The sequence below is a fragment of the Mya arenaria genome, chromosome 10, assembly GCF_026914265.1.
Source record: "Mya arenaria isolate MELC-2E11 chromosome 10, ASM2691426v1".
In the NCBI taxonomy this organism is placed as follows: Eukaryota; Metazoa; Mollusca; class Bivalvia; order Myida; family Myidae; genus Mya; species Mya arenaria.
This window is the reverse complement of record NC_069131.1, coordinates 33,503,213-33,530,680: the sequence shown is the minus strand read 5'-3', so window position 1 is coordinate 33,530,680 and position 27,468 is coordinate 33,503,213. Positions and strand designations below refer to the sequence as shown.

At 34.3% G+C, this 27,468-nt stretch overlaps 1 protein-coding gene and 1 long non-coding RNA gene across 2 annotated transcripts; both read left to right on the top strand.

Moving 5' to 3' along the window:
• Positions 1-17,798: 17,798 nt before the first annotated feature.
• On the top strand, positions 17,799-19,006 carry LOC128205806 (uncharacterized). Its single transcript, XR_008256333.1, has 4 exons — positions 17,799-17,918; positions 18,028-18,095; positions 18,392-18,538; positions 18,876-19,006. It is a non-coding gene; the product is annotated as an uncharacterized LOC128205806 (long non-coding RNA).
• A 220-nt stretch (positions 19,007-19,226) lies between these two features.
• Positions 19,227-27,010, top strand: LOC128204615 (receptor-type tyrosine-protein phosphatase S-like). The gene is made up of 13 exons (XM_052906017.1): positions 19,227-19,260; positions 19,420-19,484; positions 20,733-20,769; positions 20,955-21,058; positions 21,405-21,530; positions 22,174-22,322; positions 23,327-23,462; positions 24,149-24,277; positions 24,409-24,511; positions 24,759-24,835; positions 24,925-25,059; positions 25,519-25,647; positions 26,929-27,010. Exons 1-13 carry the CDS (start codon positions 19,227-19,229, stop codon positions 26,992-26,994), a joined length of 1,290 nt encoding a protein of 429 aa, XP_052761977.1. The 3' UTR covers positions 26,995-27,010.
• Positions 27,011-27,468: the final 458 nt, after the last annotated feature.

Sequence of the window (27,468 nt, the reverse complement as noted above, 5' to 3'; positions counted from 1 at the left end):
GGGGAACAAAGTATTACGAATAGAAGGGTCAGTATGATAATCCCGCGCTTTTGAGCAAGTGTATGATTTGCAGCAAACGTAAATGTAATGGTGCGGCTCTAATTGACTATGTAATACGACTTCCGACTCAAATGATATGGCACAAATATGAACAAATGACTGACTCTACGCAAGCCGTACAGTGTTTGCATACTAGTTATAATTTCAATCCTTGGTAAAAGGCGACAGCCCTCCCTCACCCTCGTCGTCAATCATTTAGTCTCAAACTCTTTATAAGCCTCCTGTTTGTTAGCATTTTATCTCGTCCATCTTTTAAGCCCAATTCCCCGCAATAATTTTCTTGCCCGACCTCAGCCCGTCCATCTTTCTATCCAAAGTATCAAAATCATCTATTATGTTACAGAAACAAAATTAACACTTTATTTGTTCTGTATTTTAAGCTTTAATCAAATTAGTGCTTACAAATCATCACATCTGTAACGTGAACAGCTCTGTTGTGTGTTGGCAATGGTCAAAATCAAATTGGAAATCAAGACAACAGCCACATATGAATAAGTAATGTACTTTTGTGTATTGAAGTAAAGGGAAGCTTCTCTAGCGAAACAAGTCAGCATTTACAGAATTCACTTTATTGAGCAAAATAACGACAAAGGAATTTATATCTCAGTAACAAAATAATGCTTATACAAAAAACAATTATTAAATGTCACAGCACAAAAAGGTATATTAATTATATTAATTGTACTATGTTGTAACGCGACCATTTGAACAACTCGGTCGAAAGAAAACTGAGGGAAGTTCATGAAACAAACACTACAAATTGCCATCTTATTTTACTATCGATTGCGCGAAATCGTCTTCTTTTTTGTTTTGGTTAGCTACTCATCATACAATTCGTTAATGATTCAAATTTGCAAACATTTGCCAAGATACATCAAGTTTTCTCAGTTGAGAAAATGTCGTGCTCATCATGTGTCTTTGAATATAAAGTTGTTGAATATTAACCTGCTGCTGGTGGCACGAATAAAAGCCTTTCATGTTATGTTCCTAAAATAAGACATTTTTTCAGTTATTTTTATCACGCTAAATTCTGCGACGCGAAAGAAGTTCCTAGACTAATAACCGTTCTACCATGATATGGGATCAGAAATCGACAGTAAAGTGGTACGGATTTTTAATACGGCGTGCATTAGTTGAAATGTTGGTTGTGGGAAAGGAAACTGCTAGGCATATAATAATCAACATATACCATACATGAGCACATTGTTTCATAGTTTCTATAAGTCTCAGCAGTACGTTTTTATGATAACATAACAATAAAATGTGTTGCCACTAAGAGACTTTATAGCTATTTATTTGTATCATGTTATTAAAATTTAATCGGATAACACCATATTTCAAAGGAATGAATTGCGTGTTTTATGTCATTTTAGGTTAATGAACGCAGTTTGACAGGTTAAAATGTGCATATATTGAAGGATTCCACGTGTACTAAAACCAGTCGAACGTTCATAACCTCGAGTATGACACCAATTACGCAAGTCATTATTTATATTGACACCAACATTTAATTATCTCTTTCCAAAAATACCTAATTTCATGTAAGAAAATCTTGCAATAATTCTTTCTTATTTATTCTGTTAATAGAACGACCCGACTTTACCGGAAACAGTTGATGAAATGACGTTATAATAAGGCCGGAAAGACTCGATCACTTCATTGTTGATACGTTACTAAACATGAAAGTGAAACGCTAATGACAATATATAATTACAAATTACAAATTAAGTTTTATCAGTACGTTGATTAAAGCTTTCGAGGCTTGATGACAGATAACAATTTAATCAAGTGAAACACTGCATAACCCAAATATGGCAAATTACATTGACTGGTTATATTACATCAATATCAATTTTAGAATGGCCAATGAGCATTAAGAAGAGGGATCATAAAGTAAGAGGTTAAAATCCTGTCTATAATGGCACATGTGCCATGATTATTGACGGAAGGTATACCATCACATTATGTGACATATTTAAAACCTGTATTTAGCTTTTTATTGTATATGTTATACAGTGATAAATGTTGAGTGATATTATTTGTATATAACGGATGTTTTTTTCGGTAAAATCGTCATTCGAAATGTCTGCCACAACAACACCGATCGATGCTTTATCACTCGACCCACTGCCGAGCTATCTGGAGAAGGGCCCGGTATTAAACCCGGGAGGATATCCGGATCGGCAGTAAAGGGGAAGGGAGTAAAGCGACGTCACATAGTGTAAAATACAATGGTATAATGCAGCCATTTGAAATTTCACGACACAAATATTTACTGACGCCGGTAGAGTAGAATTCGGATGCGCCGGATTTCTGAGACAATCGTTGGTGGAACTTCGGATTATTTCTCTCAATGTTTATTTTGAATAATCGTTATTTCGAAGAATTTAGCTGGGTCCCGACGACTTCGAAATAGCGGTGTTCTACTGTATACAGAAACAGTACATTCATTAGTTGTAATTGCATTATGTTTACTATATTGTTCAAACTCAAGCTTCGTCAATGGAGGTCACTGCGTCAGATATATGCTTCAGTGGAAAAAAACCATACCAGGCACCGGGATTTAAACTGTTGATTACAGAGGATTTATTCGAGTGGTCTTGATTCAAACAATATTTTTTTATCACCTTGTTTATTCTATTGAAATGAATTATGTACAATTTTCGACCAGTTTTAAAAATAATGATACTATTACCGTAGAGAAGTCAAGCATATAATGACCTACATGTTGTTACTGGTATTAGAAGAAATATTTTTTCTAGCACACCTGATGCATTTCCGATGAATTCAGTCGTGCTTGTAAATTCCATCTGGAACCTCCCCCCATGCCAGGTAAATCACGCGCTGTGATTTAATAATTTTTATTTCTTTTATTATTTATGTAAATATAATTATGACATTTCAATAGATGAGATCTATAACCATTAACTTAACAAAAAATACCTTCAAAATAAAGCAAAGTAACCCTTAAAAGACGTGATACTGAACGAACTTCCTAACGTATGCAGTGAATAAAAATTACTGCGCGTCATGACGTCATAAAATATCATCGCACGCGCTTATTGGTGAAATGTACAAACATGCGTTTTTCTATGTAGTTCTTTTTATACAAATTGTTACTTAAGGTATGCTAGAAAAAATATATGGCATTTAAGTAAGACAAGCCTCCTTACCTGGCAACGCAGGTGCCCTAGGATCGAATTTTGCTATCCGGAACGTAAACACATGACATACATTGTTAGAGTTTTTATCTTTGAGCTGGACACAATCACCATGTAAATGTAAAGGTTAGACATGCATCAAGAGGATGCAAAGACGGGCATGTGCATTTTAGATATTGATATTGACAGCATTTAAGAATACCACCGTAATACCGCTTTTATTATGATAGATAGGGAGGTAATTACAGAATATTTGACTATGATTGTAAAAGAAATAAGCCTGTGCAATGAGTAATACACCGAAAGTAAAAAAAAGACCATTTAAATAGTAGTCATTTCTTATATTTTACAAAATGTTGACTGAAACAATAGCACTGCAGTAAGAAAACGTTACTTTGAACACTTTAAGAAAGTGTTGAAAATGAAATACGTAATAAAAAGAATTATTAGGTTATATCGAACCTGAGCGTAATCGTAATATAAGGTTTAATTTTTAAATTTAAAATATGAAATATGTACCTTGATCTAAATTGCATACGTGAACTATTAAATATACTTTTAATTTAGGTATAAGTACTGGCCTGAGTAGATAACATATTATCGTTCTAGTTGTTCGTACACTATATTTCAACATGTATAATACATTCATTTTCTGTTGTTGTAACTAAAAGTTTTTTTTTTTTAGCGAGTGGTATTATTGTCTAAGAGTGTGGTATGTGGGATTAATTATCCTCATTTACTTTTTAATATTGAAGGCGTTTACACACTCTTTATAAAGCTTAACACTTATCATGAAATTCATATGAATACGTTAACCACAAAACTTGTCTTCTTGTATGTACATCCAGTAAAACAATCAGCAGGCGTTTCCTTGTTTCTTTGTCAAACAGTTTCGAGGCTGGATTGTTTAAACTTGATGATTACTGTAGTAAATGATGATTAATCTTAAAATCGTGACGCATTTAGAAACCAAGGAATTTGAATTAGGAATATGTTTTAAAAATTAGATTACTTGCCGTGATGTGTGTGGTGACATATTTAAAAGGCAATTTATCTTTAAATCGCAATGCCTTTGGAAACAAACGAAGTAACAATTTAAAGTTTGCATATGTTTTGAAGCATACAATACTTGCTATAATTGCGTTGCTTTAATTTAAGTTATGACATATCTATTTGAATGTATTTAAGTTGTATTTTTTCATGACATCAGTATGGAGGTTTGCTACCATGTGGTGGTTCTGTGGCTGATATTTGTGCAAGCTCAAGGTCAGTATTTATTCCTTTTTCCCTTTATTTCTCATTACACTCTTTTTTCTTTACCTTACCAACTTAGATGGGTTTTTTTTTCAAAACTATATTACTTTTGTATAACACACAAACAATATGGTCGCCCGGACTTAGCAACCTATAATTGATATTGTTTCAATTTCCGGGCCCCTTTGGTGTTGCCATTTGTTATATTTTAAGCCCGCGTACTTCTGTGAAGAAGAAGTGTATAGCAAACATCAAACTACAATACCAACTTCATTAGTGTTCGCGTGATATGCATCTTGACACTACAGTTGCTAAATGTTTTATCTTTTTTTTTCTCAAAAAAAAATGAATGGAAATTAAACTATTGCTATTAGGACAATGCAATGTATTCCAAAGCGAGGAAATGATGACAAATAAGAACAAAAAACATATTTTCACCAGGCGAATCATCTTTGAAGCTACAGATATAAACACAAACATCTTACAGGTAAAGTAAAGTATGAAAATGTAGTATTTAAAGTAATAAGAAGTGCGTAGGGACAGAAACAACGTTAAACTTCCACATACAACATCCACAGTGTTCGCCTTAAACACAAAGTTTCTTTATGAGTACTCTCTTAAAAGTATGAGTTGAGTTCATTTGTTTCGAGTAATTGACAAACCAGGATGGAAATTGAAAAATGTCATTTATTTACATTAAATGACGTATATCGTTACAAATGAACAATATACATGGCCGAAACAAAGTTGGAGGTAAATAAAACGCCCTCCAATAAAACATATCAAATAATACAGAATGCATTATGTAAGAAAAAAGGTTAGATAACAGTTTAGCAAATGTAAGATAACATTATAGCAAAAAGTAAAAAAGATAATAGAAAAAGAATATCAACACAAACAGGCATGGCGTTTAAGCGAAAATGGAAAGGACCTTATTAGGTATATTAAGTAAAACGCACTGGCCTATAGATTGGGTGAGGTAGGGTGGGATAAAAAAGCTTATGAAAATGCTGCGTAATTCAGGTTGGCATAAGTTATCTGTGAAATTATTGCGTTGTGTTATCCGCAAGATGAGATGGTTAAATAATACTATCAAAATTGTAAACTCGGTACTAATAATTTACTACGTAATGCGTTATTTTCCCTGAAAGTATCATAAGTAAATCTATTACTAAGGTAATAAATTAAATTTTATGAGTACTCTCTTAAAAGTATGAGTTGAGTTCATTTGTTTCGAGTAATTGACAAACCAAGATGGAAATTGAAAAATGTCATTTATTCACATTAAATGACGTATATCGTTACAAACGAACAATATACATACAAAAGTCACTCTATCTAGCAAAATAACAAAGAAATTTATATATCAGCAATAAAAGAATGCTTATTCAAAAACAGTTATTAAATGTCATATCACAAACATGAACATGTTGCTAGGCATTTAATAAATAAACAAATACTAATATTGAGCACGTTCTATCATAGTTTCTATAAGTCTCAGCCGTACATTTTAAAGATAACATAATCTTACAGTTATTTATTATATATCATGTTGTTAAATGCTATTAAATTAATCAGATAACACTATATATATATATATTGATATATCTAAGGAATGAGTTGTTTGTTTGATGTCATTACAGGTGTGTGAACACAATTTGACAGGTTAAAATGTGCATAGTTTGAAGGATTCCACGCGAACCTAAACCAATCCAACATTCATATCCACAATATTGGCACCAATTACGCAAGTCAATACTTATATTTACACCAACAATTAATTATATATTTCCAAAAAAATACTTAATTGCATGTAAGAAAGCCTTATAACAATTCTTTCTCATCTCTCCTATTAATAGAACGATACGACCATTACCAAAAACAGTTAATTAAATGACGTCATTATGAGGCGGGAACAAATTAAATTATTCATAGGTGATACGGTTAATCACTTAAACGTGAAACGCTAATGACACTAAAACATTAAACAAATCATAAATTCACTTTTTCAGCATGTTGATTCAAGTTTTCGAGGCCTGACGACACATTTTCAAACATTCAAATGAAACACCGAATGACCCAAATATGGTGATATGACATAAATAATAATTAGGAAGTGAGCAATAAGCATTTAATAGAAAGAATTTAAAGAAAGAGGTTAAAAACCCTTTCTATAATGGCACACCTTGTAGGTAGATATGACATGATTATTGACGGAAGGTATACCGTCGCAGTTTTTAAACCTGTTTAACTTTTAATTGCATATGTTATACACAGAAACAGTTCATTCAGTAGTTGTACTTGAATAATGTTTACTATATTGTTCAAACTCAAGCCTCGTCAATGGAGGTCACTGCTTCAGATATATGCCTCAGTCGAAAAACCATACCAAGCACCGGGATTAAAATTGTTGATAACAAAGATGTTATTCGAGTGGTCTTGATTCAAAAAATATTTGTTATCACCTTGTTCATTCTATTTAAATGAATTATGTACAAATTTCGACCAGTTTTGAAAAACAATGATACTATTACCGTACAGAAGTCAAGCATGTACTGGCCTACATGTTGTTACTGGTTTTAAAAGAAATATTTATTTTAGCACACCGAATATGCATTTCCGCTTAATTCAGTCGTGCTTGTAAGTTCCATCTGGAATCTCACCCCGTGCCAGGTGAGTCACGCGCTGTGATGCAATATTTTTATTATTCAATTTATGTAAATATAATTATGACATTTCAATAGATGAGATTTTTAAACATTAAATACCTTCAAAATAAAGCAAAATAACCCTTAAAAGACGTGATACTGAACGAACTTCCTAACGTATGCAGTGAGTAAAAATTACTGCGCGCCATGACGTCATTAAATATCATCGCTTATTGGTGAAATGTTCAAAAATGCGTTTTTCTATGTAGTATTTTTGATACAAAATGTTATTTAAGGTATGCTAGAAAATATATATGGCATTTTAGTCAGACAAGCCTCGTTACCTGGCAACGCAGGCGCCTTCGGGTCGGATTTTTCTCTCCGGAACGTAAACACTTAGAGTTTTTATCTTTAAGCTGGACAAATCACCAAGAAAGACGCGTTACGACTCGCTCATGTAAAGGTTAGACATGCATCAAGAGGATGCAAAGACGGGCATGTGCATTTTAGATATTGATATTGACAGCATTTAAGAATACCACCGTAATACCGCTTTTATTATGATAGATAGGGAGGTAATTACAGAATATTTGACTATGATTGTAAAAGAAATAAGCCTGTGCAATGAGTAATACACCGAAAGTAAAAAAAAGACCATTTAAATAGTAGTCATTTCTTATATTTTACAAAATGTTGACTGAAACAATAGCACTGCAGTAAGAAAACGTTACTTTGAACACTTTAAGAAAGTGTTGAAAATGAAATACGTAATAAAAAGAATTATTAGGTTATATCGAACCTGAGCGTAATCGTAATATAAGGTTTAATTTTTAAATTTAAAATATGAAATATGTTCCTTGATCTAAATTGCATAGGTAAACTATTAAATATACTTTTAATTTAGGTATAAGTACTGTCCTGAGTAGATAACATATTATCGTTCTAGTTGTTCTAACACTATTATTCAACATGTATAATACATTCATTTTCTGTTGTTGTAACTAAAAGTCTTGTATTTTTTTAGCGAGTGGTATTATTGTCTAAGAGTGTGGTATGTGGGATTAATTATCCTCATTTACTTTTTAATATTGAAGGCGTTTACACACTCTTTATAAAGCTTAACACTTATCATGAAATTCATATGAATACGTTAACCACAAAACTTGTCTTCTTGTATGTACATCCAGTAAAACAATCAGCAGGCGTTTCCTTGTTCCTTTGTCAAACAGTTTCGAGGCTGGATTGTTTAAACTTGATGATTACTGTAGTAAATAATGATTAATCTTAAAATCGTGACGCATTTAGAAACCAAGGAATTTGAATTAGGAATATGTTTTAAAAATTAGATTACTTGCCGTGATGTGTGTGGTGACATATTTAAAAGGCAATTTATCTTTTAATCGCAATGCCTTTGGAAACAAACGAAGTAACAATTTAAAGTTTGCATATGTTTTGAAGCATACAATACTTGCTATAATTGTGTTGCTTTAATTTAAGTTATGACATATCTATATTCTATGTATTTAAGTTGTATTTTTTCATGACATCAGTATGGAGGTTTGCTACCAAGTGGTGGTTCTGTGGCATATATTTGTGCAAGCTCAAGGTCAGTATTTATTCCTTTTTCCCTTTATTTCTCATTACACTCTTTTTTCTTTACCTTACCAACTTAGATGTGTTTTTTTTTCAAAACTATATTACTTTTGTATAACACACAAACAATATGGTCGCCCGGACTTAGCAACCTATAATTGATATTGTTTCAATTTCCGGGCCCCTTTGGTGTTGCCATTTGTTATATTTTAAGCCCGCGTACTTCTGTGAAGAAGTATATAGCAATCATCAAACTACAATACCAACTTCATTAGTGTTCGCGTGATATGCATCTTGACACTACAGTTGCTAAATGTTTTATCTTTTTTCTTCTCAAAAAAAATGAATGGAAATTAAACTATTGCTATTAGGACAATGCAATGTATTCCAAAGCGAGGAAATGATGACAAATAAGAACAAAAAACATATTTTCATCAGGTGAATCATCTTTAAAGCTACAGATATAAACACAAACATCTTACAGGTAAAGTAAAGTATGAAAATGAAGTATTTAAAGTAATAAGAAGTGCGTAGGGACAGAAACAACGTTAAACTTCCACATACAACATCCACAGTGTTCGCCTTAAACACAAAGTTTCTTTATGAGTACTCTCTTAAAAGTATGAGTTGAGTTCATTTGTTTCGAGTAATTGACAAACCAGGATGGAAATTGAAAAATGTCATTTATTCACATTAAATAACGTATATCGTTACAAACGAACAATATACATGGCCGAAACAAAGTTGGAGGTAAATAAAACGCCCTCCAATAAAACATATCAAATAATACAGAATGCATTATGTAAGACAAATGTTTAGATAACAGTATAGCAAATGTAAGATAACATTATAGCAAAAAGTAAAAAGATAATAGAAAAAGAATATCAACACAAACAGGCATGGCGTTTAAGCGAAAATGGAAAGGACCTTATTAGGTATATTAAGTAAAACGCACTGGCCTAATATTGGGTGAGGTAGGGTGGGATAAAAAAGCTTATAAAAAATACTGCGTAATTCAGGTTAGCATAAGTTATCTGTGAAATTATTGCGTTGTGTTATCCGCAAGATGAGATGGTTAAATAATACTATCAAAATTGTAAACTCGGTACTAATAATTTACTACGTAATGCGTTATTTTCCCTGAAAGTATCATAAGTAAATTTATTACTAAGGCAATAAATTAAATTTTATGAGTACTCTCTTAAAAGTATGAGTTGAGTTCATTTGTTTCGAGTAATTGACAAACCAGGATGGAAATTAAAAAAAAAAGGCATTTATTCACATTAAATGACGTATATCGTTACAAACGAACAATATACATGGCCGAAACAAAGTTGGAGGTAAATAAAACGCCATTAGAAACCCCAACCTCAACTCAATCGCTATAAGAGAGTGCCAATGTGGTCAATCATGGATGATAGAGAAGAAGCCCACAACTCAAGTCTCTAATCCATGTACTAGGCCTACAAATCAAGTCTCTGAATAGCAATAGCATATGAAAGAGAGAAAGAGCCCACATCTCCAGTCTCTAATCCATGTTCCAGGCCCACAACTCCAGTCTCTAATCCATGTATCAGGCCTACAACTCCAGTCTCTAATCCATGTACCAGGCCCACATCTCCAGTCTCTAATTCATGTACCAGGCCCACAACTCCGGTCTTTTATCAATGTAACAGGCCAACAACTCCAGTCTCTAATCCATGTACCAGGCCCACAACTCCAGTCTCTAATCCATGTATCAGGCCTACAACTCCAGTCTCTTATCCATGTAACAGGCCCACAACTCCAGTCTCTAATCCATGTACCAGACCTAAAACTCCAGTCTCTAATCCATGAACCAGGCCTACAACACCAGTCTCTAAACCATGTACCAGGCCTACAACCCCAGTCGCTAATCCATGTACCTGGCCTACAACTCCAGTCTCTGAATATAAATAGCACATAAAAGAGAGAGAGAGCCCACAACTCCAGTCTCTAATCCACGTACCAGGCCTATAACTCCAGTCTCTGAAAAGAGATAGCACATAAAAGAGAGAAAGAGCCCACAACTCCAGTCTCCTATCTATGTACCAGTCTTACGACTCCAGTCTCTGAATAGAAAAAGCACACAAAAGAGAGAAAGAGCCCACAACTCCAGTCTCAAATCTATGTACCAGGTCCACGACTCCAGTCTCTGAATAGAGGATAACCACAGGCTCCCACAGTTGTACTCTACAATAGAGTAATACAACACTATGCTCCAAAAACTGTATTCTACAACACAGAAATACCACAACAGGCTTCAACAGCTGCACTCTACAACAGAGAAACACCACAAAAGTCATCTACAGCTGTACTCGATAAAAGAGTCATTTAACAATAGCCACAACAGCTGTACTCCACAACAGCGTAATACATTCATAGGCTCCAAAGGCGGAACTCAACAAATAAGTTATATAACAACAGGCTCCACCCGGTGTTCTGTACAACAGAGTAAAACCAAAATGGGCACCAACCGCTGACTCTATCACATAGGAATAAAACAATGCGCTCCAACAGAGGAAAAAAACAATAGGCTCCAACAGCTGTACTCCTAAATAGAGTAAATCAGCAATATACTCTAACAACTGTACTCTTCAACAGAGGAATACAACAAAAGGCTTCAACAGTTGGACTCTAACCACAGGAATACCACAACAGGCTGAATCAGTTGTACTTTTCAATAGAGTTATACAACAAAGGCTCCTACAGCTGCACTTTACCAAAAAGTAATACAACAATAGGCCCCAACAGCTGTACTGTACTACAGAGCAATACAACAATAGGCTCCCAATAGCTGTACCTTACGATAGAGTAATACAACAACAGGCTCCCAACAGCTGTACCTCACAATAGAGTAATACAACAACAGGCCCCAACTGTAGCACTCTACAACAGAGTAAAACAACATTAGGCTCCAACAGCTGTACTCTACTACAGAGCAGCATAACAACAGGCTCCCAATAGCCGTACCTCACAATAGAGCGATTCAACAACAGGCTCCCAACAGCTGTACCTCACAATAGAGCAATACAACAACAGGCTCCCAACAGCTGTACCTCACAACAGAGCAACACAACAACAGGCTCCCAATAGCTGTACCTCACAATAGAGCAACACAACAACAGGCTCCCAACAGCTGTACCTCACAACAGAGCAACACAACAACAGGCTCCCAATAGCTGTACCTCACAATAGAGCAACACAACAACAGGCTCCCAATAGCTGTACCTTACAATAGAGTAATACAACAACAGGCTCCCAACAGCTGTACCTCACAACAGAGCATCACAACAACAGGCTCCCAATAGCTGTACCTCACATTAGAGCAACACAACAACAGGCTCCCAATAGCTGTACCTTACAATAGAGTAATACAACAACAGGCTCCCAATAGCTGTACCTTACAATAGAGCAACACAACAACAGGCTCCCAATAGCTGTACCTCACAATAGAGCAATACAACAACAGGCTCCCAATAGCTGTACCTTACAATAGAGTAATACAACAACAGGCTCCCAATAGCTGTACCTCACAACAGAGCAATACAACAACAGGCTCCCAATAGCTGTACCTTACAATAGAGCAATACAACAACAGGCTCCCAATAGCTGTACCTCACAATAGAGCAATACAACAACAGGCTCCCAATAGCTGTACCTTACAATAGAGTAATACAACAACAGGCTCCCAATAGCTGTACCTCACAACAGAGCAATACAACAACAGGCTCCCAATAGCTGTACCTCACAATAGAGCAATACAACAACAGGCTCCCAATAGCTGTACCTTACAATAGAGTAATACAACAACAGGCTCCCAATAGCTGTACCTCACAATAGAGCAATACAACAACAGGCTCCCAATAGCTGTACCTTACAATAGAGCAATACAACAACAGGCTCCCAATAGCTGTACCTCACAATAGAGCAATACAACAACAGGCTCCCAATAGCTGTACCTTACAATAGAGCAATACAACAACAGGCTCCCAATAGCTGTACCTTACAATAGAGCAACACAACAACAGGCTCCCAATAGCTGTACCTTACAATAGAGCAACACAACAACAGGCTCCCAATAGCTGTACCTTACAATAGAGCAACACAACAACAGGCTCCCAATAGCTGTACCTCACATTAGAGCAACACAACAACAGGCTCCCAATAGCTGTACCTCACAATAGAGCAATACAATACAACAGAGCAATACAACAACAGGCTCCCGATAGCTGCACTTTTACAATGAATAGAGTAATAACACAACCGACTTCAACAGCTGTACTCTACTATAAAGCAACAAAACAATAGGCGCCTACAGCTGTACTTTACAATAGGCTAGTCAACAATAGACTCGGAACAGCTGCTCTCTACATCAGAAATACAACAAATTGGCCTAAATAGCCATACTCCACATTTATATAAGAGTATTACAAGAATAGGTTGCAATAGGTTATTACAAAATCGGCCCCAAAAGTCGAACTCCACAATAGAGTAATGCAAAAAATAAATAAAAATAATACAACAATAGGTTCCCAAAAGCCATACTCTAGAATAGCGGAATACCGTAACTGAATCCTGTAGCGGTACTCTGAAAAAGAGTAATACAACAGCAGGCTCCAATAGCCTAATCTACAATAGAGTAATACCACTATGGACCCCAATAGCCGTATTCAGCCACAGAGTCAAACAGCAATAGGCTCCAGGGCCGAACTCTACAATTTAGAGTTGTACTACAATCAGCCTCCAAAAGACTTAAATACACAATAGACTAAACAAAAATGGGCTCGAAATTACATACTCATTAATAGAGCAATACCGTGATAGGGTCAAATAGCCGTACTCTGTAATAGAATAATGCAACAATACGTTCCAATAGCCGGACTAGACAATAGAGTGAAAAGCAACAATTGATCTTAATAGCCAAACACCACAATAGAGCAATATCACAATAGGTCCTTATAGCCGTACTTAGCAATAGAGTAATACCCCAATAGCTTTACTCAACAAAACAGGAAAACACTAATCGGCCCCAAAAGAAAATCTAAAATTAGGTGTCAATAGCTGTACCCCACCAAAGAGTAATACAACAAAACGGCCCAAAAAGCTCTACTCCACAGAAGTTAAACAACTATCGGCAAATACACACATTCCACAAAAGAGAAATATAACCAAAGGCTCCCATAGCCGCAGTCTACAATAGAGTAATATACCAATATGCTCCAAAAGGTCACTTAACAATAGAGTAATTTATAATAACAATGTGTCCCAATAGCAAAACTGCCCAATAGAGGAAAACAACAAACGACCCCAAAAGTCGTTTTACAATACAGTTATAAAACAATAGGCTCTAATAGCCGTACTCCACAATAGAGTAAAATAACACAAGGCCCCGAATAGCTGTACTCCACCACAGAGTAAAACAACAATAGGCCCCAATAGCCGAACTCTACAATAGAGTTATATAACAATTGGCCCCAATAGCCGAACTCTGCAATAGAGTTATATAACAATAGGCCCCAATAGCCATACTCCACAATAGAGTTATATAACAATAGGCCCCAATAGCCATACTCCACAATAGAGTTATAGAATAATAGGCCCCAATAGCCGAACTCCACAATAGAGTTATAGAAAAATAGGCCCCAATGGCCGAACAATACAATAGAGTTATATACCAATAGGCCCCAATAGCCGAACTCTACAATAGAGTTATAGAACAATTTGCCCCAATAGCCGAACTCTGCAATAGAGTTCTAGAACAATAGGCCCCAATAGCCGAACTCTACAATAGAGTTATAGAAAAATAGGCCCCAATAGCCGAACTCTACAATAGAGTTATAGAACAATAGGCCCCAATAGCCGAACTTTACAATAAAGTTATAGAACAATAGGCCCCAATAGCCATACTCCACAATAGAGTTATGAATGTGTATACTGTGCACTAAAAAATTAAATGTAAATTAACAACAACAATTTTTTTTTGTTATAAATGCATATTGAGTACTCATTTATTCTGCTGGAAAAAACCCATATTGAATGCATATTTATTGCGCTGAACTAAATGCATATTGAGTACTCATTTATTTTGTTGTTATAAATGCATATTGAGTTCTCATTTATTCTGCTGAAATAAATGCATATTAAGCACTCATTAATTCTGCTGTAATTAATGCATATTGAATGCATATTTATAAAGCTAAACTAAATACATATTGAGTACTCATTTATCTTGTTGTCATAACTGCATATTGAGTACTTATTTTTCCGCTGAAATAAATGCATAGTACATGCTTGTTTATTCAGCTTTATTGAATGAATATTGAATATCTGTTTATTTTGCTGTAATAAAAGCTCATCGAATGCTTATTCTCCTGTCAAAAAACAAATAAAATGCATTTACACCCCTTTATTAAAAAATGAATCTACACGGTTTTATGTTTGGCGATTTAAATTACATTGATATACGTAATGTTCTGCAATTCTGGATTGTTAACCGTTATTTGACATAATAGTTTCCGGAATATTGTGAAAAATTTAATAATAACTACAAAGTCATCTATAAACATACTGGTTGTTTCAAAATTATGGTAAAGGCTTATACGCATCAAGAGTAAAAAAATAACTCAATTTTCCTATAGTGGCTTTGGAAGTTTTTGGAAGTTCATTTATTAATTAAACTAACGTGATTTTGTTTTATAGATATTGGTCATAACCATATAAATGAAAGTATAGTGCAAAAATAATATAAAAGGTGATTTTATTGTGTGCCAGTATGCTATAATAACCGTCATAATGGACAAACGACTCAACAAACTAAAATAGTATATATGTAATTACTTTTGTCAGTCATATGAGATTCCACATATTTACTTGTTATACTACAAGTAAAGGTACTTGATATAAATCTCCAGGTAGGTACAACGTCATATGAGTAAAGTTGTAATACGTTTACCAAAGACTATCGCTCTAATACTCTGGTTTTTTTATATTTTTAAAAAGGGATTGCGTAGGCTTGAGCATTTCAGTGTTCTTTCGTGAAGGCTTAATGCACGTACATTAATGATACCATCGGTATCAGAATATGTTCTCCAAAGTCCCATGATACGGCATCAGTCCAAACAATTTAATTTACTTGTGGAGTGAAAAAAATGTTTTGTATGTCGCATAGGAATTCTAATTGAGTGTCAGAACTGCGGTTGCTGCAAAACCGGACGGTCCAACAAATGTAGAGTCGGATATTACTGCAATTATGGCTGCCTAGATGGATATTGGGGTGATAAGTGTGATAACAAATGCCGATATACTAATTGTGCCATATGTAACGGCGACAGAGGACATAGCTGTCAAGAGTGTAAAACTGGCTTTTATGGTTACAAGTGTGAATCTGAGTGTAGTAGTCATTGTAAAACGTGTCAGAAATGGCACGGTTGCACAGAATGTAATACCGGATATTATGGTGCCAATTGTCAGCATTCTTGTGGATATAACTGTTTGGAATGCAATAAGCAGTCCGGTTGTATTGGATGCAGACCCGGATATTACCTTAAAAATGGTGCATGCAAGAAATGTCAAAACACGGGATGTAAGTGTTCTCTTAATTCACAGTGTCATGGGTGTATTGACGGTTATTTTCAACAACAAGAACTATGTGAAAAATGTCCCAATTACTGTATAACGTGTGTCAATTCTACAAAGTGCACGTCATGTACGGATGGACGGTTTGGAAATATATGTCAGTATAGATGTACAGGAAACTGCGTTCACGGTAATTGTGTGTCAACGAATGCTGCATGTGATTGTAATGCCTATTATATCGGAGAGACGTGTGACCAGTGTGTCGCGGGTTATTTCGGTAACGACTGTACACAGAAATGTTCTACAGGATGCTCTGATATGTGTTCAGAAACAGACGGATCATGCACATGTAGATCTGGTTGGACAGGAGATAAATGTGACACATGTGACAATAAACACTATGGAGACATGTGTGAGCAAACATGCCCTCAATGGTGCAAGACATGCGAAAATGAGTCCCATTGTTTAATGTGCAATGACGGATACTTTGGGGTATCCTGTAAAATACCTTGTCCTGATGGGTGCGAAGGAAATAGTTGCAAAAAAGAGTATGGGTCGTGTTTATCATGCAGACGTGGGTATTTCGGAGAACACTGTAACATGTCTTGCCCGGAGTCATGTCATTCTTGTAAACAACACGACGTATGTTCCGAATGCAAACCTGGGTTTTCAAACAGGCAGCAACTGTGTACATGTAGAACAGATATTTGCGATAATTCAGTAAACTGCAACTCATGCACGAACACCTCCTTTTATCCAAATGATGGTGAATGTTGCTTGTGCCATCTTGAAAATTGTGTTTCATGTACCAAGCTTTTTCATACAATTAATTGCATCATTTGCAAGAGAGGATATTATCCAAATATAAAAGGAAAATGTGAAGCTTGCAACTCACAATGCGTAAATAATAAATGCAATTCGTCTTCGGGAAATTGTATTCAAGGCTGCACAAATGGATACTGGAATCAAACCTGTGACAACAAATGTGCCCAAGAATGTTTATCTTGCAGTCAAGCAGATGGATCGTGCACACAATGCATAAATAATACTAAGTATGGACCTAAATGTAGACTAGAATGCAGCACTACCTGTAAATATTCCATGTGTGGCATTGATGGAAATTGTAAATATGGATGCATAACAAATACGTTTGGAAAGAAATATGAAAACAAGTGTGATGACCATTGTTCACCAAAGAACAATAGCACACTTTGTTTTGAAGAGTCAGGAATGTGTTTATACGGTTGCCAAACAGGTTACCGGGGAAGATTTTGTCATCAAGGTTATACAGGACTCAGTATACTATTTCAACATTAGTATTCATTTTAGAATGAATTGAATGAAATAACATTTTCTGTTACTAAAGCAGAATTATTTTTTAGTGCAATTCGTGTTTGAAATTACTCCTGAACAAAGTCGTCCTGGTTTGCTAGTTGTTCTATACAGTATTTTCATTTTGATTTCATCTTGCTCTTGAAATGTCCGCAGTTGAAGCAGTAGTGGAACAACATCCATCGTCAATTGAAGCTCTTGGTGGAGGAATTGGCGGAGGAGTAGTAGCTCTTGCTGTCATTGTGGTTGTTGGACTTTGTTTGCTTCGGAGAAGGTAATAAACTAAATATATACGTCTCACTTAAGCTACTGCATTTTTAATTCATAGGTTATATTGCTAACAGTTAACCTGAAATTGTAAAGGGTACCTTATTTATTTTCAGAAGAAGAAAACTATCCAAAAAAGAAACCGAGAACCTTTCCGCCCTGTACGCAACAGTGAAAAAAGGAAGTACGTATGAACCCTCTGTACAATTAGTTATGTTCTTTTTGCGTTTTATAACGTATAATGTTTGCACTAAAGATGTTAGGATTTGGTACAGTACGTTTGAATTAAGTAAATTATTAGCGATTATACGCATTGGGTAGACGTGCACACCACACGCTAAATTACTTTATCTATACGAAAATTGACCCATCTTTTATGAACGATTATCAATCAAATAATGAGCCACTGTACAAACAAACACATAATGATAATTCAATAGAGACACACAATAGGGGAACAATCTTGTTTTCGTATTTTAGGAGCTGCGCGAGCAGGGAACGCTAATGCGGATACTGACAATTTTCACTCTGTCATCATCATAGAAAACCCCGATTACGAAAGTCTACTTACGGGTAGTTCTGATAGGAAAAATACACCTTATTTGACAGAAGACAATCTTGAACTTGGTACAGGTGTTTTTTAAAACGTTTACTCTGTGTATACGGTGTTTGTGCTTAATCAAACCAACCATATGCCAGACGAATATGTGTTTTTATAAAGCTCGTGTTAATTTAAACTAACGAAATGCCAGAGAAATGTGTCATTTCATAAAACTAATGTTAATTCCAACTAACGATATGACTGAGTATATATAAAGAGAGGATACGTGTTTAAAGTGCACATTAACATTCAAACTTAATCTATTACAGAGAAATATCTGTTCATATCAACTCAATGTAATGCTCTATAAGTTTTGTTTCCCTAAAATCAACCTGATGTTATCTCCATTTAATGATTTTGCAGACGAAGATGATATTTTCGCAAATGAAACTGCAAAACTATTTGTTGAAAGATGTGGTGTTTATTATAACAACGCTAGAGAAGTTAGCAAACTGAATGTTTCCGATCTTCCAGAACATGTACAAAATATTTCTTTAAAGGATCTAGAAGAAGAATTTCAGGTACCTTTCGCCGCCTTATTATACATCATCATAATTGCTGATGGCATTAACTCGAGGGTAACGTGCACATACTTTGCGTTGAAATGTTAACATAATGAACTAGTCTTTTAATATGTTTAATTCGATTTATCTATTGCAGAAAATTCCATACGGTCTTGTGAAATCCTTTGAAGTTTCACAAACAAAGTTAAACATGCACAAAAATAGGTATCGAAGAATCTACCCGTGTAAGGCCACTTACAATTTATTTTTAATTTAGTTGTCATTCATTGCTATATAGCGTTAAAAATATACGCTGGTGCCTGTGGATTCCAATGCATTGTTGTACCCTGTTCATATTTTTTGTATTCCTTGCAGGAATTGATGTTTTGCTTGTTTCATTTCAGATGATGATACGAGAGTTTTAGTACGCGGCGGAGAAACAGACTACATTAATGCAAGCTATATAGACGTATGTTGTTTCTTAAGAGGCAAAATGATTGTATCTATCCTTTATATAAGTCTATTGTCAGTAACACAGGAGCCCATTTCATGAATGAAAATGATATTTGTTATTAAAATTAAACGTTATATCATAACTTCTTTCATGCTTTCTGATGAAAGGTTGTGTTTCACCAGAGAAATAAGAACAGTGAACATAATAATTTGGGGATTAGGAGGGAACATATCAACTTAAAGAACTATTTTTAAAATCCCCTTGATCTAAACTAAAAACGTCATTTCTGAATGAGAAAATGTTGCCGAAAAATAATAATATAATAAATAAATGATAAATAAAAGTTTCTTTAACTGTTTGTCTTCTCAACTCTTGACAGTAATTTTGCCATGACACTTGTGATAGAAAATACAATCTTACACCGAAATCAACAAATATATACTGTATATCGTTATGTTTGCAATACAATTGAGTAAAACACCAACGCTCAATAATTAACTCGTGTTTATAGACCGTTCCAAGGTAGTGTCCCAACATGTATTAGGTATTATATATTGTAAACATACGTAGAATGTAATTGTAATGTTGATAAGACGTGACTCTTGTTGAGCACATTAGATATTAGTGCGGTTATGGCTACAATTCCTTATTGAAATAGGCCTCTTGTTCTAGATAACAAATACATATCGTATCTCTGTGTAAAAGACATTACAAACGCGTCGTTGTGGCCAATACTTTAACATTAATTTGTACACTAGAATCAGTCCTATATAGTCATTAAATGCATTTAATAAATTAATATTATTATTACCATTGCACCTACTTTAAACTGCGGTAATTTAAAGCTCCGTATTAGTGACAAACCTTTCACTCATTACGATAGATCAATTATATAATTATATTTTCGTGTAACATAAAATATATATATTCTCACCAATAAATTTCTTTTTATGTGTTTAAGGAAGTATAATTAATCAACATTTTATTTTTAATAATTTAACGTGGCTTGTATATTTTTTGTCTGAAGATGAACTGAAAATGGTCAAGTTCAAATACATGTTTTTGTTATGTTCTGTTCTGTCATATAACACTCTGGCTTAGGCATTACAGACCAACTTAATATTGTATATGCTATAGGATGGATGATTTGCATTTGTAGAACTATTTAAGCCAGGATTTTATGAATAATTGGAAAAACGCGAATAAACACTTTTAATAAATTAAGGTTCTTATAACTAACACAGTTTAGATTCTCTTTCTCAGGGATTTAGAAGACGAAATGCATACATTTCTACCTTGGGTAAGTTTCACGTATTTCTAACACATAATTTCATGTATTATAATGCAATATGAAAACAATTATATCACAACGTTAACGACCAACTTTGTGAATAATTAACTAAATTGATATAAAACCTAATTGCTTGCGGTATTGAATATTTGCTGATTATATACATGTTTAAGAATCAATAATACAATTCTAAGGTCCAATGGCTAAGCAGCTTGGTGATTTCGGTCAATTCTGGCGAATGGTTTGGCAACAGGAAGTGGAGAAGATTGTCATGTTGACCAATTTGGTAGAGGGTGAGGTAATGTGATCTTTTAATGAAAGGTAGATTATCTTCCATGATTAAGTTTGATGTGGGTGGAACTTTGAATATTACATATTAATTAAAATAGACTTCTTATAAAGTATGGTATGGTTTTGTTGATACTTTAATTTTTTTAAACAGTCTGAACTGGATTACAAAGCAACATCAACTTTTAGGTTATAAGTACATGTATACGTTAATAAATGTTATAAAGAGATGCAAGATTATGAGTTTGGTCATTCCACTATGGTCGTTTGAAGAACCACAGAAAGATACTGCCTTCGCCTTTAAGTTCATTAACTAGATGGTCCTGAATTTTAGTCACATATTTGTTTCTTTGCAGAGCACCAAATGCGAGCAATATTGGCCTCATCATAATCAACGTATACCATACGGCGATATCGAAGTTGTGTGCAAGGTGGACAAATTGTACGCAGATTTCATTTGGAGACAATTTACGCTTTCTAAGGTACATTTCAATTAGATATTTCTGATGGGACTATAAACAAGCTTTTTTGAAGAGTAAATGTTTAAGCATTTCGGTGTATGACAAGATTATGTCACTGAACGATTATTGAAGTCCGAGCACTGACCAGGTGTTTTCCCAAACTTATGGAGTTCATTTTAAAGTATTCAAGATTTATTTTTGTACTTTTCATTTACAATTTGTCTTTGGGATTACCCAACTACAACAATGAAAAAATCCATTTCATTTTTCCCTAATAAAACATCAATTGACCAAACCCATGCGTCGGTTTTATATTATCAGGGGATTTCCGAACATGTTGCGTTCATTTTTATATAGATATTCCTGTACCAACGGAAGAGCAATATGATTGTACATATTGATGGTTTAATATAAAACTGAAGAAGCTTGTAAATGTCTAGTGATTCGTACGACAAGCAAATATCACAACAATATTTTATTTAATATAGTATAGATCGGGTACATCCATTTGTATCAGCTAGAATAAAAATAAGATATTAAAAAGTCTCCAAACCAATTATTCAACGTCTTAAGAATTGAAGACCATAACCATAACACATATAAAATAGTTATCTACATGAACTACTACTTGGCACTTTTCTTTCTTTTTTAAACATGGAAACAGAACTCCGAAGAAAGAAGTCTTCATCATCTTCAGTTCACAAGCTGGCCAGCAAAAGACGTCCCTGATAATGTTACATCATTGATAGAGTTAAGACATAGGGTGAACGCCTTGCCGAGTACCTTTAACGGACCAGTAATTGTGCATTGCAGGTTAGATGTGAAACTGTGTTCCAGATACATTTATTTAAGCGTACAATCCCTAACTTGTAGGAAATAATTAAAAAGCTTACGACTCCTAAACCAAATATGCATGATAATAAACGATTCGAAAACAATCTTCGTTTAGATTTACACTATATAGAAGCGATCCCTTACCATCACAAGGTAATCATATTTATGAAAGCCGTATCATTTCCATTGCGACTGGTTAATGCGAGTAGTGATTATTCGTTTTGCATGGTTTGTTCTTAAAAGAGCTGTTACATGGTTTTGTATTACACAATTAAATATGTGTTAAATTAATATGTATTAGGATTAATGGTTTAGCTTACAGGAAAATGTATGAAATCGGCTGTTTTAAGACGGGCCTTTCTGGTAACTACGGTGTATCTAAGTAGTTAATTGCATTGGCTAATGCATAGCATAGTGGAATAAATCCGTCTCTGAAGTACATAAGTAGAAACATTGACTCATTGACTAAATAAGAACTCAGCCTCATGAAACAATTTCAAACGCAATAAATCTATATAAATACGTGTTATGGAATCACACACGCTAACAGTGCATAATATTTTTTGAAACAGTTTTTCAACATGAGTCAAGTTTTTTTTCGTGTTTCCTCAACGTTATTTTTTTACAAAAAGTCATTTAAAACAGTCACTAAATCCTTTGCATAGTTTGGCATACATGGTTAAACGTTTAAGCTGAAAATTTCAGACTGTTATCATTTCTTTGAGTTAAACGGCTTTCCAGGTAAATTGCTGATGAAATAGTGTTAGCTTCAATGTATTTTATGCCAGATATAAACATAAAAATACATGCAACGATTTATTGGGACACTCTCGAAAAATATCAAAAAGCATGGAAAAAAACGCATTGGAACTGACGCTACTTGTAAATCAAAATTAGATTAACATAATTAATATTACATGCTTGTTTGAGTCTCTCTTCAGGGAAAATTCAATAGACAGATATTAACATCTGTTTGACTTCAGTGCTGGTGTTGGTAGAACAGGAACCTACATAGCTCTGGACATTCTGACTAACGAGGGTGAGGCAGAAGGAGCAATAGATATCCCGGGATGTGTTCTCAACATGCGACAGAATAGACCCAACATGATTCAGACTTTGGTGGGATGTTAACTGTTATATAATGTTGTAAAAGACTATTTTTGCAATGTTAATATTGTTATAAGCGTTTTCTCTATTGTGAATACAGGTATTACCTGATATGAATCACGATCGTGTCCGTTCCATGGACAACTATGATACGCTCCTCGAACCCACAATCTCTTGGTTCAGAACAATATGACATCTCCAGTTAATCGACTGGCGCAATACGGCGCCGTTCGTGCAATATTGCGCCGTCTCCTATTTGACAATGTAAATTATTCGTTAAGCCCACTTAAGTAATGTCAGTAAATCGCAATTTACCTTATGGCGACGTATGTTAATCATTGGATAGATATGTGAAATTTAGAAGTTCCCGTTGTATTTGGAAAATTTTGAAATCTGAATTAAATATAGTAGTTGAACTCAAAGCCATATATCAAATGGGCAGAAAGAAGACTGAATCCTTACTTTTCCTTAATTTCTCGTTAAATTCATTAATGTATCTTTTACTTATTACCAATCTCATTTTATTTAATATACTATTAACGTCTATTTTAAAGAAACCACGGCATGTTCAGTTAAATACCATGTAGCAAAAGGCAGTCTTTCAAGCTTTTTAACAATTTGTTGAACTATTAACAATATCTGGATGTTACCCTATGCCTAAGAACACGTTTTACTGAGTATATGATTTATATTTAAAGAGCCAATACAAGTTTCTTCACCAAGCTTTGGTCCATTCATTGACCATTGAGTGGTCGTTGTCAAAACGAGACCACTTCCATGAATATATGACGATGTCCAGCCAACAGGAGGTACACAAGCAGTTTGAGGTACGATCGCTATTGAAAGTATAAAATGTTCAAATGAATCAATGTTTAAATTAATATGTGAATACTTTACTCAAGCTTATATGGAAAAATAATAATATTCAAATATAATACTGATTCTTATTATACTTCAGAAACTGCAATTGAACCAAGAGCAAAAGTCAGATAAGGAGCAACAGGCTATGGGAAGGAATCGGCTTCTGACAATCAAAAACAAGAAACTGGCAGATATACCAGGTACTTCGATTGTTTTGATTGCCAAAGCTCATTTCTTTCTTTAACGAACATAAATTCGTCAAATGTTGCATATGTTTCAAATGCAACGATTTACACAAATACATATCTCATCAAATAGATGCCATATTAGTTATAAACGATTAAAATTTCAAAACCAGTTACATTTGATTTTTTTTTATCTTGAAATGTCGAACATTTGTGTTTATGTGTATACATGATCTGTATTTTTCGTATTTTATATCATTAGGTGATTCCAATCGACCACGTCTGTATCTGTTTTTGAAACCAGGCGAATCTGATTACATCAATGCAATAAACATCAACGTAAGTGAATGTTAAATATTCAAATGATAGTTTGCTTTAGATGAATTGCTGGAAAAATCATTTGTGACATTTAAAACTTGTATTTTCAGAGTTTTAAAATTAAAAATCGCTTCTTGGTTGCGCAAACACCTCTGCCTGACACAGTTTCCGATTTCATCACACTTGCTGTTCAAGAAAACTGTTCATGTATTATTAGTATGGAGGGACACTTGGAAAAGCATGAGGTAATATTTGACTTGTAAGATATCTTAAAAAGTTATTTTTGTGTTCGTCCACGCTAACCTTCAAATATAGTTAACACTATGTTTTGATCTTATTTTATTATAAATTTTAGCTCATTTATAACGAAACCATTATTAATTGTCAATGTACGTATATATTTGATATATAAGTAGTGAAATTAGTTCTAACATGGCGTTATTAATGTCAATGTACGTATATATTTGATATATACCTAGTGAAATTAGTTCTAACATGGCGTTATTAATGAATAGGTTGCACGTTGTAAAATGGGATTTAACGACGTTTGTGTATTTAGTCCTTAAACAACATAAAACACTCGTTTTGATAAATTATTATAGATTATCCGTTTCATACTGAGTTACAACTTATGTTATATTATACTCTATACTCTATTCAGATATGACCAATTGGTTTCCTGCTACTTATATTGTTTTTTACAGGGGATTGGCATGTACTTTCCTTGTGACAATCAGACAATAAAGAAAAATATGGTTTCCGTACGATCCTCCACTGGTCAAAGTGAAATACACTTTGTAAAAAGAATGCTACATTTTGACCACGAAATAAAGGTTAGATTTAATACATGTAATTATACCAAAAGTAGCAAAATGTCATTTTTTCTTTTGTTTTATAAAATTAAATAAAAAACTCAAAAAAGCTTCTTACATTTATCCGAAAACAAATACAAAAAATAAATGTAAGCATCAACAACAACAACAAAACAACAACAACAGCAATGGCACCACAACCAACAAGTTGAAAAATAGCTTCACCACCACCAACAACAACCTGAAATGCATTGACGATGTAACAGCGCAAACATTGCCTGTGAAAAAATGATTTTGTTGTATTTAAGACCAAAACAGGAGTGATAATTCCACACTATGAATACTTGGACTGGGATAGAAAACTCAATCTTCCGAAGTCGGCAGAACACTTACTTGCCTTTATCAAGGAAGTGGAAGACGCTTCCAAGTCATCTCGCCTCAAGGGACCGATCCTGTTGCATTGTCTGTACATACAATGTTTGGTTTACACAATGAACAATCGAATCTTGATAGGTATATATTGATACTGTAAATTAAACATCCTACATGTTGCGAATTTAAGAAGGGAAAACATTATATTTTAATCAACTTTGTGACAGGAACGGTGCTGGAAAGAGCGGCCTTTTATGTGTTGTCTCGATATTACTCGAAAAACTGATTGAAGACAATGAAGTCAGTGTGGTCAATGCGGTGAAGTATATCAAAGCTAGAAGACCGCTCGCTATTCCAAATAAGGTGAATTTAAAACGACTGTTTCATTGCAATAAGTCTATTTTTTATGATTGTTTATATTAATCTGCCTGATAAAAGGTTTGTAACACAATGATACAATGGATAACTTACAGGGACAATGGAAGTAGGAAGATAAATCAACAATGAACCTGTCAAAGAGGACAAGGTTCAAGTCCTAACATACACTTAATTAGAGACGCAATTAAATACTCCATGTACGATTGTCAATGAATAAACTATACAGTTATTCAATAATAAAAAGAGCTTTAATCACAATACATTTTGAGTCTAAGCTAATATTTGTGTTTTAACCACATATTATTTGTACTTATATTGTTTGTTTTTAAAATTAGGCATATGTTATTATATATGTCAAGCTGACTGTCAAATTGAACAGGAAATAGTAACTACGTTGTAGTTACATCTTCACGTTTTGATTTTTTATTAAGTCGCTAACTTAAATGTTCTCATTTGCTCTCGTCTTGAAGGCTGACTACAGTTAAATCATGTTTTAAAAGTACGAGTATGCCGTCCTTTTAAATGCAATTTTATATTATTTTGAAATTTTAGGAGCAGTTTTACTTTTGTCACGAGTGTGTTCTCCATTCCTTGAACGCAACTGAAAACGCTGCGTGATACAACGTAAGAGGGAATGCTGCGTAATACAACATAAGGGGGAATGCTGCGTGATACAATATAAGAGGAAATGAAGCCGTTGTCTTCCATGACAAATGACCTCCATTGACATTAACACATGAATAAACATTTGACAGATATATGATGGCAAGTTAAGCTGTTCTGTACAATATTTGAAGACATAGTTATACTTGCAAACTTTACAATTATGTTATGTATAGTCGACATTACATACGCTACAGAATGCTAGTATTGAATATGGCAAATTGAGCATGTGTTGTAAATAACATTGTAAATATTTGCATATATTTATGCTTTTAAGTCTTTTTACCCCATGTTTTATTATATCAGAAAATTATCCGATAGGCATTGTTGAATATGTAAGCTAAACGTGCGATGCACGCCAATGTATGTGGGGTTAGCTTGACAATTTGTTACAGAAAACTAAAAGCACCGAACCGATTGACACCTTTC